At 46.6% G+C, this 16,519-nt stretch overlaps 2 protein-coding genes across 3 annotated transcripts; one reads left to right on the top strand and one right to left on the bottom strand.

The window, feature by feature from the left end:
• Positions 1-843: 843 nt before the first annotated feature.
• bsx (brain-specific homeobox) lies at positions 844-2,466 on the top strand. The gene is made up of 3 exons (XM_057055600.1): positions 844-1,166; positions 1,406-1,596; positions 1,821-2,466. The coding sequence occupies exons 1-3, from the start codon at positions 926-928 to the stop codon at positions 2,073-2,075; spliced, it is 687 nt and encodes a 228-aa protein (XP_056911580.1). The 5' UTR covers positions 844-925; the 3' UTR covers positions 2,076-2,466.
• Positions 2,467-2,721: 255 nt separating this feature from the next.
• On the bottom strand, positions 2,722-15,594 carry jhy (junctional cadherin complex regulator). Of its 2 annotated transcripts, none has more exons than XM_057055592.1 (9): positions 15,204-15,594; positions 14,224-14,624; positions 11,736-12,168; positions 7,956-8,145; positions 7,798-7,876; positions 7,418-7,568; positions 5,997-6,083; positions 5,292-5,420; positions 2,722-4,966 (listed from the first exon to the last, which is right to left on the bottom strand). In XM_057055592.1, exons 2-9 carry the CDS (start codon positions 14,574-14,576, stop codon positions 4,787-4,789), a joined length of 1,602 nt encoding a protein of 533 aa, XP_056911572.1. In that variant the 5' UTR covers positions 14,577-14,624; positions 15,204-15,594; the 3' UTR covers positions 2,722-4,786. The 2 variants fall into 2 exon arrangements, with proteins under 2 accessions (XP_056911572.1, XP_056911573.1); XM_057055593.1 differs by having other exon boundaries at positions 7,798-7,873; positions 15,204-15,587.
• Between the last annotated feature and the right edge of the window lie 925 nt (positions 15,595-16,519).

Genomic DNA, 16,519 nt, shown 5'->3' with positions numbered 1-16,519 from the left:
GATTTCTGTGCTTCTTTAAATTGTTGAAAGTTTTTATTATTATTAATTAAACAGAAAGAACAAAGATGAATTTGCTTCTTGAAGGCCCAGGTTGGTTTTTAAAATGCGACACTGGTCAAGAAGCTTTGTGCCAATTTCCTTTGTCCCCCCCCCCCCCCCCCCCCTTTTTTTTTTTTTTTTTTACAACAAATAGAATTTGCTGCGGCCGGAAACGCAGCCTAAAATAACAATAATTGCAATATTATGGTGTCAGAAGCACCGTGAATAAATACGGTTACAGTAAATTATTTTAGGTGATCGATTCAACGGTAATAAGCAGCTGCTGGCAAAATGGTCACTCGGTTATTACGAATAGGTTTTAGACATAAATTCTTTGTTATTCATCAAGAACAGAGATTCTTGTTTTGTTCGATCTTGAAGAAAAATAACTCCCGTGAATAAATAATTCCCGTTCATAACCGGTGAGGTGAGCTTTTTTTAAGGTGTGTGTGAGGCGGTTGTAAAACAAAAGTATACATTGTCGGAGCTAATTTGGGGATATATAGATGGCTGTCATTTATGTATAGATTCAACTTGATTTTGCCCAATTCACAGAGTAAATTCTGCCTTCACAGGTGCACCGCGCTCTCCCCGCATCCATTCGCCCGCCTCGAACGCGCGTCCGCCAATCGGAACCAGGACGCGGCTCCCAACTGGCGCCGACCCTCCTTCCGCACCAAGTTCTAATTGGCTGAAAGGCAGAGGAGCGGGCCCAATCCGCTCCGCTCCGGACCCGAACACTTGTGGCCGGCGGGCCCTCCCACCGATGTCCGTCAAGTGCTCAGCTCGGTGTCATTTATGCAGCGTGCGCATTAAAGACTGGAGCCCGTTGCGGGGGGATCAGATGCTGCTGCTGCAGGTGTAAAGGCCACAAAATAACCCAGCCATGAGTCTGAACTACGCGTCTGCGGCGCCCGCGCAGAGATCCACCTCGTTTTTCATTGACGACATTCTGCACAAGCCCAAGCCGCTGCGGGAGGTGCTCCCCTCGCCCTTCTGCGGCAGCCTGGCCTCCCGCATGCCCATCCTGGAGTACGGATACCCACTGATGCCGACCCCGATCCTTGCGCCTCACCCGCACCATCCTCTGCATAAGCCGGAGCACCACCAGTACTTCTTCACATCTGGTACGACGCACGGAACGACAGTGCGTGTTTGTGCGTAAAGCTGAATTAAGTCAACTGAGAAGCGTGGTTTCACTTTTTCTTTTCTTTGAGTTCATCTGATGTGTTTTATTCTTCATTTATTTGTCATTGTTTTACAGCACGTTTGCTCGCGTCCTTGCTTATTTTATTAGTGTTGTTGTTCTGATTGTTCTTTGATTATTCTTTGGGGAGTTGCGTGAAAGCCTGCGTGTTTCCTACAGGGATGCAGATGCCGGCCTTGTTCCAGCACCACGCAGAGCTGCCGGGGAAGCACTGCCGACGCAGGAAGGCCCGGACGGTCTTCTCCGACTCGCAACTGTCCGGCCTGGAGAAAAGATTCGAGATCCAGCGGTATCTGTCCACGCCGGAGAGGGTGGAGCTGGCCACCGCGCTCAGCCTGTCCGAGACCCAGGTACCAGCGCGCACGCACAAAAAGACCTCATAGTATAAAATAAACCACCTGGATTTTTTTTTTAAATTATTATTCTAAAGTCTTTAGGAAAGCGAAATAGTCCCTATCATAATAATAATAATGGAAATGAACTCTCTCCGAATGCATCATTGAATTATTTAGTGTTTGAAGAACCAATCATTTATCTCGGGATAATGAAACTCGCGTGTTTTTGTGCCACACAGGTCAAAACGTGGTTCCAGAACCGGCGGATGAAGCACAAGAAGCAGCTGAGGAAGGCGCAGGACGAGCGGAAGACCCCCGCGGAGCTGGAGAGGACCACCGACATCTCCAGCGAGAGCGAGCTGACGGAGAAGAGCGCGGCCGAGCTGAAGCGCGGCCCCGCGCCGGACTCATACATGCTGGACGACCACGACGACGAGGAGGACGACGACGTGGACATCGAGGACGACATTTGCTCCCCGGACCATCTACTATAGTAGGAGGCCGAGTTGTTTTCTAACGTGTAAATGCGCTGTAAATAAGGCGGAGATTCCTCCGCGTCCACTTCAAAACATGAGTTGCCTGGTTGAAACAAAGAGGGCTCTATAATATCTGCTATTACTAAGGTTAATATTTATGTTTATATTTATGGGGGGGGCGTTCACCTCCAACACCCGCCCTTTGAACGAGCCTGTAGATATTATTATTATTATTATTGAATCGCTCTTGCACTTTTCAATACTTTCAATCCGTCGTTTGTTTTATTTCTCTTTACTTGTGTCCCTATTTTTTCCACATTGTTGGAAATTTTGTAAATCATTTTTTTGATGGATATTTGACTCATGGCATTTATATTTCCTCTGTAAATACACAGGTTATAAGAGTGAATCGCTGTCGTCTCTTTATTTTTTTGGCCTTTGTTTTAATCGAATTTATTTGGTCTTTTTCTATTTTTGGCGCCAAGGAGGAATAAACTGCAGGCCAACTTTTACCTCCATAAAAAGTTAATATTTCAGAACAGAACTAGTTAATGCAACTCGTTTTAATATTTGCCCCTGAATCACCCGACGAGTCCCTTTAAATTTAAAGGATCGGAATGATTAAAAACGTGTCTGCGGATGCAACAGTGATAAAAACAGGCAGTTTGCGTTCCACTTTAATCATGAATCACGTGCATTTTCCTACAGGAGCCAACGGGGACGCTCGGGGTTCTATTGGGATGAAATGAGGAACATTATAGCAGCAAAGGTTTCAGCAGGGCGGAGGAAATCAGTCCATCAGTGATATTTAACTCACGCAGATGAGAACGTTTGTTTTCTGATTCAAAGCTGCCTGAATGTGGAGGGATCACAACATGAAATGATCGTTCCGTGCGTGTGCCACAATTTAAAATAATTAGAATGGAGATTCTGCATTTTTGTTCAGTGCAAAAATGAGCAGATCAATCTGCTGTGAAGAGAGTTCCAGCTCCTGAAGAAGGTCCAAAACAAATATCCAACGTGCTTAAATGCCATTTTGTTTTGTGCCTTCAAAGATTCTCAGTGGGTGAAGCACAAACACGTCTGGTCGGTCTGGAACTGACGCAGCAAATTAGCTTCCTGCGTCTCACAGCAGATAAATAATATTATATAAATAATATCATAAAAACCGTCTGAGCTACACAGGAATTTAGCTGGAAGCATGAGAGCAACAGTCTCCCTTATTTTAAGGGCTGCCAGAAATCATTTATGAAAATAAAAGTCTTATTTAAAGTTCAAAAATATAATGCTAATGCTAACAACAATACTACTACTACTACTACTACTACTACTAATAATAATAATAAATAATAATAATAATAATAATACTAATAATACTAATAATAATAATAATAATGATAATAACAACAACAATAATAATAATAATAATAAATAATAATAATAATAATAATAACATTAATAATAATAATAATAACCCGAAATGCGTCATTTTAAAAGCAGCCTCTGAATCTCTGGATCACGTTTGTTGCTTCTCTTTGAGCTCAGGTCCTCCCCACGCGGGGATTCTGGTGAACAGGCAGCAGGGAGGAAGCTGTGTGGAGACCAGGCCATGCAGAAGGTGATCAATTAAAAGATTAAGTGTTTTGCAACACATGGACGCATCTGCATTTGGGCCCTAATAGCAGGGCCATCAGCTCATTTTCCGGGAGCCTGCCGCCTACTGAAAGCTTATTCCTTACATCAAAGTGTCCACGTCTGCCTTCGCTTCCCGGCGAGCAGAAAGGGATGCTAATTCGTCCCTCTTCATGACGGCGCTGAAAGACTCCTTCAATTAACTGGATTTCAATGGCGAAAAAACAAGTGGGCGGGTCCTAAAAAGATAGAAGAGACTCATCCTGGACGGGCAGGGCTTCTCATTACATTAAAAAGGGCGCTCTCATTTGTTTCCAGCAGCGCATCTGAGGACTTAACACTAAAAACACTGAACTTCAAAGAGGCCATGATGGGTTAAAAAGAGACTATAATCTAATTAAAATAGTGCACGGGGATAAACTGCGCTTTGACAATGATCTGAGGGTTCAATTAGTGAAATGAGCTGCCCGGTCGCCGGCGTCGGCCGACAGGAGCGCGTTGAAAGAGCGGCCGGAAGAATAAAAACGACCTGCAGCAGCGCGTCGTGGAGCCGTCAGAACACATCTGACCCAGAGGAGCAGGTGACAGGAGACAGGAGTGATCAGGGGCTCGGGATCCCTCCGGCCATCTCCCCCCACTTTGGCCCTTAACATCGGGGGGCCGCTGCCTTCAGGTGAGAGGTGGGCCGGGCTGCACCCTGACGAGGCGCCGGCTCGTCCAACACAATTTCCAAACTGGCCTCCCCTCCTAAAGCCATTTCAAATGAGCCCCCGGGGGCCGCGAGGAGCCGCGCGCGTCCCCGCGTGACTCCTAATTATTGCTGTTAATTACTGTAACAAGTGTTTGCTGACCTGTGTTGACTAAGCTGAGTCTGAGGGGTGGAGTGTTGCCACTTGTGACACCTGCTGCACTGGCTGGATCGCCGTAGCAACGCCACGAAACAATATTCAAGATGGCCGAAAAGATGATCCGGAGCTCGGGATTCGAAACGAGATAAAAGGCAGTGCTTGGCTCCAGTCCCTTTCATCTTCAGGCCCGCTTTTTCTACACAACCTGCTGATCACGTCTCTCCTAACGAGCGGTTTTACAGCCAGAACTCATTTCGTGAGCAGAGCAAAGGCCATCTTCTCCTCTTCGTGCCGCTTCTTGAGGACCTCCAGTCTGGACAAGTCGGACACGTTCAAGCCCTCGATGAAAGCTCTGGGCCGCGGCGCCTGGTTGCTCCTCGGCTGTTGGGGCGCGGACGGCCTCGCTATGGTCTTCGCGTACTCCAGAGCCTCGCAGGCAAAGAGATAAAGAGAGAAAGTAAAGAGTCTGAGCGTTTAACATCCACCGGACGCGTCCTGCTCGGCTGAAAGGCTGCCTAATCTAGCGTATTAGTGTTTACAGGGCTGAAGCAGCTCACAGAAGACGCTCTGAAGACGCTCGAAATGAATTGAATCTGTGGGGGGTTTTTCAAATAATGAAGTCACAATAACGAATTCACCGCATCTGTTGTAGATTTTAGGAAAAGTATAGATTTTTTGCTAATAAACTCGATTTTCATCAGCCAATTTGTCTTTTCTGGGAAGAACCTTTCCAATCACACACACACACACACACCTTCCTCCTGGGAACCTTTTGGTCGTTGTCTTTTGGCTCCTTGGTTGGTATGAAGGGCTTCCTATTTATGTTCTTGTTCTGCTCACGGACGGTATTTGCATACTGCTTCTGTCGTCTCATTTTCTCAGCCTGAGGATGGTGAAAGAGGGAGAGAGAGGAGACAGAAACGGATGAGAAAAGAGGCTTTAATTAACTGAGCCGCTTCTTCTTAAGACCCTTCTTTTGTGGCTGCCCACCACAGTGGGCCATTCATTCAACATTTACACATATCGTTCCCTAACAGGAGATGCACAGGGTTCATTCTCATTTAAACTGGCCAAACATGCTCACTTTACACAACTGGGGGATTAACCCAGAATATCAAAGGCCAGAGAGCACTTAACTCCTTAAAGCAGCGCTCATTCCTCGTTTTAAATGAAATGTTGTCCGTGGGCAGTGCGACCTCAGCCCACCTCAGCACAATGACATCAGCGTGTGACCGATAATCCCGTTTGTCACCCTGCGTGTGCACGCACTGCGTCTCCTTTGATGAAGGCGACGTAAACATGTAGAAAGAGGCTCCCGAATGTTTGTCACCCCTCCTCGCAATGGCAGATCGCGCCGTCACTTTCCCTCAGATGCTCCTGTTCTTCCCCGGATGCCGCAGTCATCGACGTCTCGGCGCTAACGGCGCTAACGCCAAACAACAGTGGCGTCGCTACTTACTGTCTTTTCAATGTTTCTGTAGTCAGGACCCAGACCGCGCAGTTCTATATCCGGCTTTAGCTGCTTGTAGTCTTTAAGCGTGTAAGCCTGGGAGACACAGAGTTATTATTAGAGTTATTCCTCTTCTCATCCCGCTACAACAAAAGGTATGAATTTCAAAGGTTATAGTCAAACCACCCTCAGTCTGGAATGGAGCTTAAGCTAAGAGGAAGAAACCAAAAAAAAGGAGCCAGGATGTGTTTGAATTGGGCCAGTCACGATAATCCAACCCTGATTCCATGAGTTGATGAGATGTTTTAATAGTCACGTCTCCGTTGGGTCCGAATAAAGCAGGAATCTTCTGCTGAGCAGTAATTTGTTGGTCCCAGAAGAGACGGATGAATGAAATCTAGCCTCTTTACAGGAGCCGGTGTGACCGTGGGCCTGTTAGAGCCACATGCTGCCAAAACAAAAGGAAGCTAATCTTTCCAGCCTGGATTGGCTGCTGTCGGAAGAAGGATTTCAATGTCAGTTTGAGCCATTGGTCACGGCCTCCACGGGATACTTTTCTTTCAGAGCCCTCTGGCCTCTTTCTCCAGCCCCTCAATCACGCTGGTCTGCTTGTATGGACCAGGCCTGCAGCCAGGCGGCCTTACAGTTCAGACCGCTAATCTCATCAGACATAATGGCTGATGGTGAGAGACATGGGTGGTGGGGAAAAGGGGAAATCACAGGAGGAGCACGTCTGGAATCCATCGGACTCATTTGCTAATTACATAACCGTTGATTGATTTTGTTTCCACTCTGATATCAAACGTTGGGTTCTGCGAGTGTAACTATATCTGAGTATTCGTGGGAAAAAAAACCTGAACGATGACGATACCATGCTAACGTTTCAACCTAATATCAAAGTTGGTGGGCAAAATCCACTTAATGCCACGACCCTTTCTCAGCACCAGCTCCAACGGGGCTGCTTGGATGCACATTTCGTCTGTAGATCCTCCACCTGCACGGCTCCAAAGTCACAGGATAAATAAACACAACAGTTACGTCATTAAATGCAATTTGGCATCTTTAGCGCCTCGTGGACCCGCTCCCCTTTCCCCTTCTCCTGGAACCCATCTTCCTGTGGTTTATACAGGCATCATCTCAGGCCAATTAAGTGCGGAGCTACACAATTAACCTGCAGTTTGGTGCCTTTAGTGGCGACAACACTCCTGATGGATTAGGCTGCCCCTGTACGGAGACAGCTGAGGGATTATGTGAGACTTCAAAGGGGCAGTTATTTGTGGAACCCTTTGTGTACGTGGGGATTAATGAGGAAGACCAATCAGGTGAGTTCGTGCGTCTGCTTTTATTAACCATCAAGCCATTAGGTCAGGGCGAACAGGAAGAAGATTGGGCAACCCTCCGTATCCACGCGTGCAGAGCAGCACACTGACCTTGTAAGAGACTCTGGTCTTGAACTGCTGGAGCAGGTAGCTGTCCGAGAGCGTGCTCGCGCTCTGCCCGGCGCTCTGCTCACAACCCTCTCTGCTCCCTGGCTTCTCTATGGGGGGCAGCACCTTGTATGAGCCTGGGATGGAAGTTAACCTGAAGGACACGTTTGGGGGGGGAAAATCCATCAATTAAACGTACATTTGTTCCACTATTACAGTGTAATTATCACACGCGTAGAGTGTTGCACTTGAATTTCCATGATTAAGATGAGGAGGAGGAAGAGGAGGAGGCCTGGTGGTGGTGATGGAACGTTGGTGCATCAGTGGAAACGTACCATTGCGGTACATTACCTAGAAGGTAAAATAAGGATTTAATGCTTTACCTCGGTGGCGGGCGGCCCCCCAGGTCTCGGAGGTAAGGTTGCTGAAGCTGGCTGTCCTCTTGTCGAGGTAAGGAACCTACTGGGTTTAGAGTTTGATGAACTCACACCGCCCCGGATGCTGTTTTAATGGTGTGTAGAGGTGAGGACGGGATACGCACCATGCTGCTGTGGCACGGGACCGAGCAGAGGAGAAGCGTGGAGGTCGTGTGTCGGCTGCGAGGAGGTGGTGCACAGAGAGCTCTGACTGTCTCTGAGGTCCACTCTCATTTCTGGGACATGTTCTGATAGCTGGGACAGGCTGGAGGACGATCCTCGCTGCTCTCTCTCTTCTCTGTCCACCTGAGTGACCTAATATGACATCAGGACGCAACATTCACACCTCGTTATATGACCGTAGCTCATTACGCTCGATCGATCAAGCCAAAAAGAAGCTAAATCTGAGAGTCAGACGCGCCGAGATGTTAAAAGTGAGGTTTGAGTCGCTTTAAAAGGTGACGGGTCGTTAATACGATGAGAGTTGTAGCGCTGCAGAGGGGGTCCACCTGAAAAGGCTGAGCACTAACGGGCCAGAGGAACGCCGATCTCTCTCTCTCGCTCTGAGACAACACGACAAATAGGCCAATCAACCGCTAATGAGCCCCAAGAAAAATGAGCTCCAACCCTGTCAACAAAGAGCCGGAGTTCTCGTTTGCATGATGTTATTGTGTCATGTGGCAGAACATTAATGACGCCCGGTCTCTTGCATTCAGTGGCGCTGATTTAGCAGAACATCCCTAATATTCCGCTTGGACACTTCCAGCTGGCTGTTCAAGCGCTCAGAATAATAATCCTCCCCAATCTGCTCCGTTTTGACTTTGTTTGAAGCATGATTGTAGGTCTCTGGCGAGCCTACAACGTCCAGAGTCTCCAAAAGAAATGAAACATGTCGATTACGAGAGGCAGCGCTCTGCTCGGAACTTACGGTGCTGCTAGGGTTTGATAGAATTCCAGCTAAGCAAAATTAGCTTCTGATAGAGTTTCCTAGTAAGGCTGCATCTTTTGTGCTACAGTTCAGCAGCTGATTGGATTTGGGCATGCTTGGTGCACAGTAGTACTCTGATTCTTATTGGCTTGCACGTATCTTTCCTCTGTTTATGGACATTTTATATTCCACTGAGTTGACCTCTTACAAATGTCCGATCCTGTTCGTTTTGCACGGCGAACGCTCCTCTCCCCAAGAAATCGGGCCCGCTGACCGACCAAGCATTTGTGCTGTTTAATACAGCCAAACACTTCTCAGCCAAGCCCATTAAAAGGCACAAAACTACACTGACTGGAGGGTATCAATAGTGCACGGCCGCTCTGTCGATGGCTGTCTTTGCCCACTGCATCTGATTACATCAGTTTACTGTTTCAGCTGCTCCTAATGCACCCATTTATAGCAGGGAAATGAATTCTGGTAATGTTGTAATGAAAATCATTTAGTCAACTTCAGGACTCCCCCCAGCGACAGAGGACCATCTGAGTGGATCGATGATATTGACGGGCTGAAGACTTTTACACTGAATGCCACTAATTCTCTGCGCCTGAATAGGTGAAGGTCACAAGGAATGAGTGGATCCAGCTGTGACACATCCATCAATAAGTGGGTTTGTGATCGCATCTCATAGGCGGAGGAATCGGGGCACAGCAGGTCCAAATAACTAAACCAACCGCGCGGCGGCCACTGCAGCAGGTGCAGCGCTTCTAAATGAAGAGCCAAATATTAATCAAAACGATCAAATCCTGACGTACAGGAGGAGTTCATGTCATGAAACGGTCAGTGGGATCAGAAAGTGTGTGTCCAGCAGTCGTCACACACACACACCGAGTCGCCCTGGCGCTGCCTTTTGTCACCCGTTACAACCGAATCCACCGGAGCAAATGATCGCGGCCGTTCGGCATTCTGAGCACGATAAGCTGTGTGAGATTTCTGCTAAATTGGGGGGGCCCGTAATTGCTCATCTGTAAGACAATGTCACAACAAAGTCCGGCAATTGCTACAGGCCGTATTACCTCCTGCACCCAGGAAACATCTGCCTCCTGCAATGAAGACTTCAAAGGTTCCCTGTTTCTTGAATTGCATTTAGCTGCTATTGTGGCCAGCCCAGGTAATCTTGATTAGGTGTTTAGACTCAGGCAGGGCATACAGTGGTAGAGAGCTCCCCAGAGCTTTGGACTAAAGCTATTAAAAGATTGTACATTATGTTCCCCTGGCTTTGAAGTGAGGGTCTGCAAGAGGAGAGGGGACTCTAAGGGGTGAGTGCAATAGCTGGAGATTGATCTGCTACTTCTGTCTTTATCAAAGGAGGCCCGAGCCGTAGCGAAGCCAATCGCCGCTGTCCTCGCTCTGCCACTTGACTGGGACAAACATTTACTGTATTAGCAATTGGCGCACACGCAATAACAACAGTAATTATCACGTTGCTCTCAGATTACTCTGGCTCTAATTTAGGAAATTCTTCCTCGTCTGCTGTTATTTGTTTATCCGTTAGGTGAACGTGGCCGATGGAGAGAGGCAGCGGAGAGTATAGCGCCGTATCTCTGGCTCGATCTTTACTGTTCAACGTTTGTGAAATGCTTTAGGTAGAGGACAAATATTGTGTATTATCACAGACTTCTGTTGTGAAGCTTCCGCTAATGCAAAGGTGTGTGTGGGGCCACAGAAACAACCATAGCAGGAGGTGGCGAGCGTCAGGAATATCTCAACGGATTGAAACAAATGAAAGAGTGGTCCTGCCGGGACTTTTACAAAAGCACAACGATGAGCTGCGCTTATTAATACGTATTAGTGATATTTGTGGAGCTGCTTATCCTTCTCCAACTCACAATGGCAAAAATAAATTCAGAAGAGTTAGGGGCTTTTAAAATGATTTACTCAGACCACTAATTCAGAGATTAATCCTTTGATCAAACAAGCAGTAAATTGCATTTAAATGGGAGCCCCTTTCTTTTATGCCCCATGTCCTCATCAAGAAAGACTCATCTTTAGGGGGACGGCCAATGAAACCCTAATAAGTAAATTCAGGGGGAAAACGACAAAACAGAAGGGGTGAAGAGAGGGAAAGGCTCTGGCTCTGTTGACGACTGCACAAAGCTAACGGCTCTTGACTATGTAAATGGCGATGATATGAGATATTGTGGAGGGCTGGGGCTCAGATGGGTGAACGGGGTTGGGGGTATTATAACCAGTAAACAGTTCCGTAGCCTGACAAATAGGGAATGTGGGCCATCCTGACCAATTATGCCACTGTGCCAGGTGCAGAGATGTTTAAGAGCCTATTGGTAACCATGTTTCTCTGATGTTCTTGTTGTACACATCAACTCATAATAAGTACCGCATAGCCAGACATGGCTCTTTTCATATGGTCGAGGATTAGGCAGATGAAAACACTATGTTCCTCTGCCAAATTAATTTCCCAGCCTGGGTCGGAGCTAACATCATAGGATATTCCCTTAGCTGTTGTGTGCCGAGATGAAAGAAGTGCATATAGATACCGACGACGTTTCAAGATCATACGCTTGACTCACTCGGAAGAGAAACTGAAGACACAAACAACGTCGGTCCAAATAGTGCTCACGAGAAAAGCTGCAGCCCAGTATTTGTCTCTTTATATTGTCTCCAAGACGAGAGGAGGCTTTCAAATTAATATCTATATATACTGTATATAAATATATTTTTAAATCTCAGTTATTGCTGCTTTACCCTGCCATGATTAAAGTCGAATTTGATATTTTTTGGGGGCAACATTTGTTGCCTTGTCTACTAATATGATGGACGGTCACGTTGTGCTTTGCTGGTGTTATTGCAGCCCCTGCTGGCCGTTTCTGTAACTGCAGCCTGATAGAACCAGACCATCCCGCCGCTTTTAATCATGAGCAGAGAGGATTTATTGGAAAGTTATCATACTCCTGCGTACCTTAAACGGAAGGTCGTGCTTCAATGCATGCGTCTTTAGATAGGACCCCTGGTTTTTGGTGCTGCGTCCCAGGGTTACTTTGTTGTTCGTCACTATGTCGACTTTGACCTGTTGCGGCTTTTTGTTCGCCACTGATGTTTTTCGTTGCCGTTCCCACCTTTCTCTCTGGCTGGGAGTGTCATTACTGACGCTGGACGGTCCCGAGAGGTCAGTTAGTTGGGATCGAAGCTGAGAATCTGTGGATGTGACTGAGCTTCTCGGGCCGTTTTGTGGATGTAGATGGAACGGCTGCTCGCTACCAGCCACCACCGCAGGAATGGTGCTATCAATGACGTAACTGTAGCCTCCTTTCTTCGCCGCTCTGTTTCTGGACGCTTCCTCTGGGGTGGCATCGCTTGAATAGGAAACGGCCCGGTCTCCCGAGAGCGCTCTGCTGCGATGTGAATAAAAGACAAGAGCAAGGAAATGCATGTCACATCCTACATTAACTTTACATCCAAAACTAATGTTGCACCCACGCCCCAACCCCCCCCCCAAAAATGCAGCATCCATTTGGCATTCGAGGCAATGATCAAAGAATACGCAAATGAATGTGATGTAGTCTCATAATCGAATAAATAGCTATTCATTTAATTGTCACAAAGCAGCCTTATTAATTAGATTTCCATATCCAAAGAGGCTTTTACAATGAGCAGAATGCCACATAGGCCTGTAGCAGGAGGTCAAAGGAACAAGAGGCATTACACCATTATTACAATGATGATACGCGCAGACAAAGAGAACTGGGCCTCATCAGAGACTTCTGAAATTGAAACAGATGAGGGGGACTATGAGCCTGTATTTACGGATAATTTTCGTATTTTCACCTCCAGGCTGACTAATGAGAGTGTATTTGAGAGCTACTAGTGGGGGAATGGTTCACAAATGGTAATTTTCAGCTTATGAAATGGCTTGAAATTGCAGGCTAAAATGCTCTTTCTGATGGTGATGAAAAGATCTCATTAAAATAAATAGTAGAGAGCCTCTTTGTTGTGCTTACCGGGAGGACAAGGGGAGCCTAATTCTGCCGCCATGATGCTGTGCATCAAGGTGGGGTTGCCTTGGTGTAGGGCCCTTCACTTGGATGAGGCCAAAAGGGTAAAGGATGTCTCCCTAATGACTCGGGCTCAGACAAGTTGGATAATGTACTATAAATAACATGCAGCTGAGCATGCTGCTTCTAACACAACAGCCCATTATTTTGTGCTCAGGAAACAGATGCCTAAATACAAAAGCCAGCAAAATATTGACAAGCAGTGAATAGGAACATAATTTAAAAGATGGTCATGTGGGCGATACTCAAATATCCTTTGGCGATATTTGAAACGAGATAGGTGTAAAGTATAGTGAAGACGGATGAATGGACTTGCTTAAATAGGAATCCTGGGTGTGAAAGAGAAACGCTGATTAGGTTTGCAGACGCTGCCGTGGCCACGAGTGAAGAGGTTTACTGCTTTGGGGAGGCCGTGGAGAGGACTCCCGGGAGCACGTGGTGACGGGAATGGCGTGGCAAACGCCCGCTTTTGTCAGGATCTGCCGCGCTCCTTTCCCTCTGAAACAACGGTCTCGTGAAGCGCGCTTTAATGCCTGATAATAATCATAACAATACACATCTGTCCGTCTGGGTGAATATAATTCCTCTCAAAAGAAAGGATTTAAGCTGAAAGCACTTTAATTGCACCGTAGCCACAATAGAGCAGCTCTACCTGCACCTCATTCATCTTTTATTTTCCATCTACAGCAAAAGCTCGGTCCCTTTTTTCTACATTCCCTTTTAAGTGGCACTATTATCTGTTTAATTGTAATGAATTTGTCACAGACAGTGAACGCGGCAGTCGAGTTAACTATGCAAACGGAGCAAGGTCAGGCACGATCTCTTCCTGTGAGTAGCTCACTCAAAGCCAGTGTTTACAGAATAATTACTCTGAGGCTACACACACAATGTGCGTGGTCTCTGCAGTGTGTGTGTGTCCACTTTGTCGCCACCTAAATGAGTCCAAACATGCTCACTAACCAATTACACCCGAGGGTCCGTGTTCGGCCACTAAACATCGCCATCTAGTGGCCGGATGGTGCAGTTCCGCATTTCAATAACCCTTTTTCTCACAAAACTCCACATTAAATGAAATGGGAAATTAATGGGGCTGCGCAACACTTGCGCTGGGTTTCACCATCTGTGATTATTTTCCTCTTATTTGCAAATGCAATATTGATGACCAATTTCATCAGAAATTCTGTTCATGCCTGGAAAAGAAGCGTTTGTGCAGATAATAGTTACTGCAGCCGATTTACTGGCTCAACCACGTAGCCTGTATGAGAACAAGCTGTGGAGGAACTATACACAACAGTTGTGATGGATTAACACACTCGGAGGTGATTCGTTGCGATGACTTCATGTGTTCAACTCACCACAAAATAAGTTATTTGTCAGGTGAACTGTTTAACCTACCACGTTGCTCCTCTTGCCTCTAACTTATTCACATGTGCCAGTAAAAGCGGGGGGGTCTTGGAGCCATGGAGAGACTCCACCACTTCTAGGCTGTCATAAATCTGAAGATCTTCAAATTCATTCCCGCATCCAGGCTCAGCTGCAGTATTCCGGCCCCGTGCGCCTTCGCTACTCACGCTTCCCAGCAGATTGTGCATCGCGTGCTTGGTTGACCTGTGCAGCCGTTGTTGGTGAGTTTTCTCCCGGGCCAAGCTCTCCGTGTCAGAGTCCCACTGGCTGGACAGAACAACTGGACCCGTTAGCCCAGTCTTCAGCTCTTGGGATTTCTTTTTTAAGCTGACTCCAATCTCCATGTTTGGGTCTCACAGTCAGGTACAATATGTGTGATAACGTCAAAAAACCTGCAATGGAAAAAAAAAGATCTCAAGTCTACTCAGATTCATGCATTGTCAGTGTGTGTGTGTGTGTGTGTGTGTGTGTGCGTGTGTGTGTGTGTGTGTGTGTGTGTGTGTGTGTGTGTGGGGGGGGTCCGGGGATGGACACAACTTTGTCGAACTGGATCACAGGTTCGACACACGTCAAAACACTCAACAGCAAGAAAAAATAGGTTACGAAAATATGGTTCAACCTTAAACAATAGTGGCTTTTATTTATTTATGCATTTTGCCAATTAGATTACATATCTCCGTTGTTTACTAACCGATAATGGGAGGTTGTCGCTTTTTATAATCATTTTTATTCGCTCAGGTTCGATTTAAATTTAAGCAATTGTGCGTGTTTTTGTCACCAACTAATTACCTGTTCCTAAAAAAAAGGGGCATTCCAGAAATCAAAATGTAAGTTTTAATTTAGAGTTAGCGGAACAACAGTTAGCTTGTAGCCTGTTATCGCAAGCCTTGGCTAAACATTATAACCTGTCAGTGAGCGATTATTTAGCCACATATTAGCTTTGGAGAAACAAGGAAACCACGTAAAATCACCTGTCCGATTTGCTGAAATGTGAATATACCTGGGGGGGGGGGGCAGACCTGTCAGCGGCTGGCTGGTCCGTAAAAGTGAGCGCTAACAGTTTTATTGCCCTTCACGACGGTAACGTAGCAACGCCAAAGCACATATGTTGCGTTCAATAGCTGCTCGGTAAACCTCCAGATGCACAGCGCCATATTATATTTCACAGTACTGTCATCTGATTGCAACTGTTCAAACTACGTAATCACTCAGACAATTTGAGTAATGGCACCGTTTTAAAGGATAAAGACCAGGTGCGAATCGTAAATAACGTTGGAATGGAGCGAGTTATTTAAAGCCGTTTCACCACAAACGCAACTGACGCGTCTACGTCATTCGGTTATTTCTCAATAAGGGGTTGAAGCTGTCTGTAGATTGTCAATCATCCAGGTCATAGTTATCCAAGGTAGTTTTCTGGACTGGACTGTATTTCTTCTCTTTGAAGAGTGTTGCTTGGTTTGAACTGAATCGGTATGTCGTGTTTCTGGAGGATCCTCCTAAACTTCTCAGAGACCCCGGACAGATAGGGGATCAAAACGCTGTGGCCTTTGTTTCTCTCCTCCTCTTCTTTGCTGGGGTCTCGTTTTCTTGAGGACCTGGTGAAGGCCCAGTCTGGGTAGCCATATGTTTTGAGAGCTGTCTTACTGTGGTCCTGTTCCTTCTTCCTGCCTTGGGATGTGGTGGGTATTTATTTGGCCTGGAGTTGGAGGGTTTTGATCACTCCCGACTTGTGTTCCTGTGGGTGGTGAGAGTCAAACTGGAGGTACTGGTCGGTATGTGTAGGGTTTCTCTCCTCAGTGATCTTGACTGCGCAGTCCAGAAAGGCCAGACTGTTTGCTTTTGTATCTTCCCAGGTGAATTTTACATGCGCGTCTGTTTTGTTGAGGTGATCGGAGAACGCTTCCAATTCTTGTGGCTTGGTGCAGTTCCTGTGAAGGATGTCAGGCCCTGGGACTCCACCTTCTCCATGTATAGATTGGCAACTATGGGGGATACTGGTGAGCCCATGGCACAGCCATGTTTCTGCCTGTAGAAGCCTTCTCTGTACTGGAAATAGGTGGTGTTCAAACACAGGTCCAGCATGGTGCAGCTTTGGGCCGGTGTTAAGCTTGTTCCTTCTGGAAGATTCTTGTCCAATAGAAGGTGCTTGTGGATGGTGTCCATTGCGCTGGTGGTGGGGATGCACGTGAAGAGTGACGTGACATCGTAGGATACCATAGTCTCTTCTGGATGTAGTTTGGGTCCGCTGACCTTTTGAGCAAAGTCTTGGGAGTTTTTGATGTGGTGG

This window comes from Takifugu flavidus, chromosome 14 (assembly GCF_003711565.1).
Source record: "Takifugu flavidus isolate HTHZ2018 chromosome 14, ASM371156v2, whole genome shotgun sequence".
Taxonomy (NCBI): domain Eukaryota; kingdom Metazoa; phylum Chordata; class Actinopteri; order Tetraodontiformes; family Tetraodontidae; genus Takifugu; species Takifugu flavidus.
The sequence above is the reverse complement of the archived record's forward strand: the minus strand, read 5'-3'. Positions and strand labels throughout refer to the sequence as shown.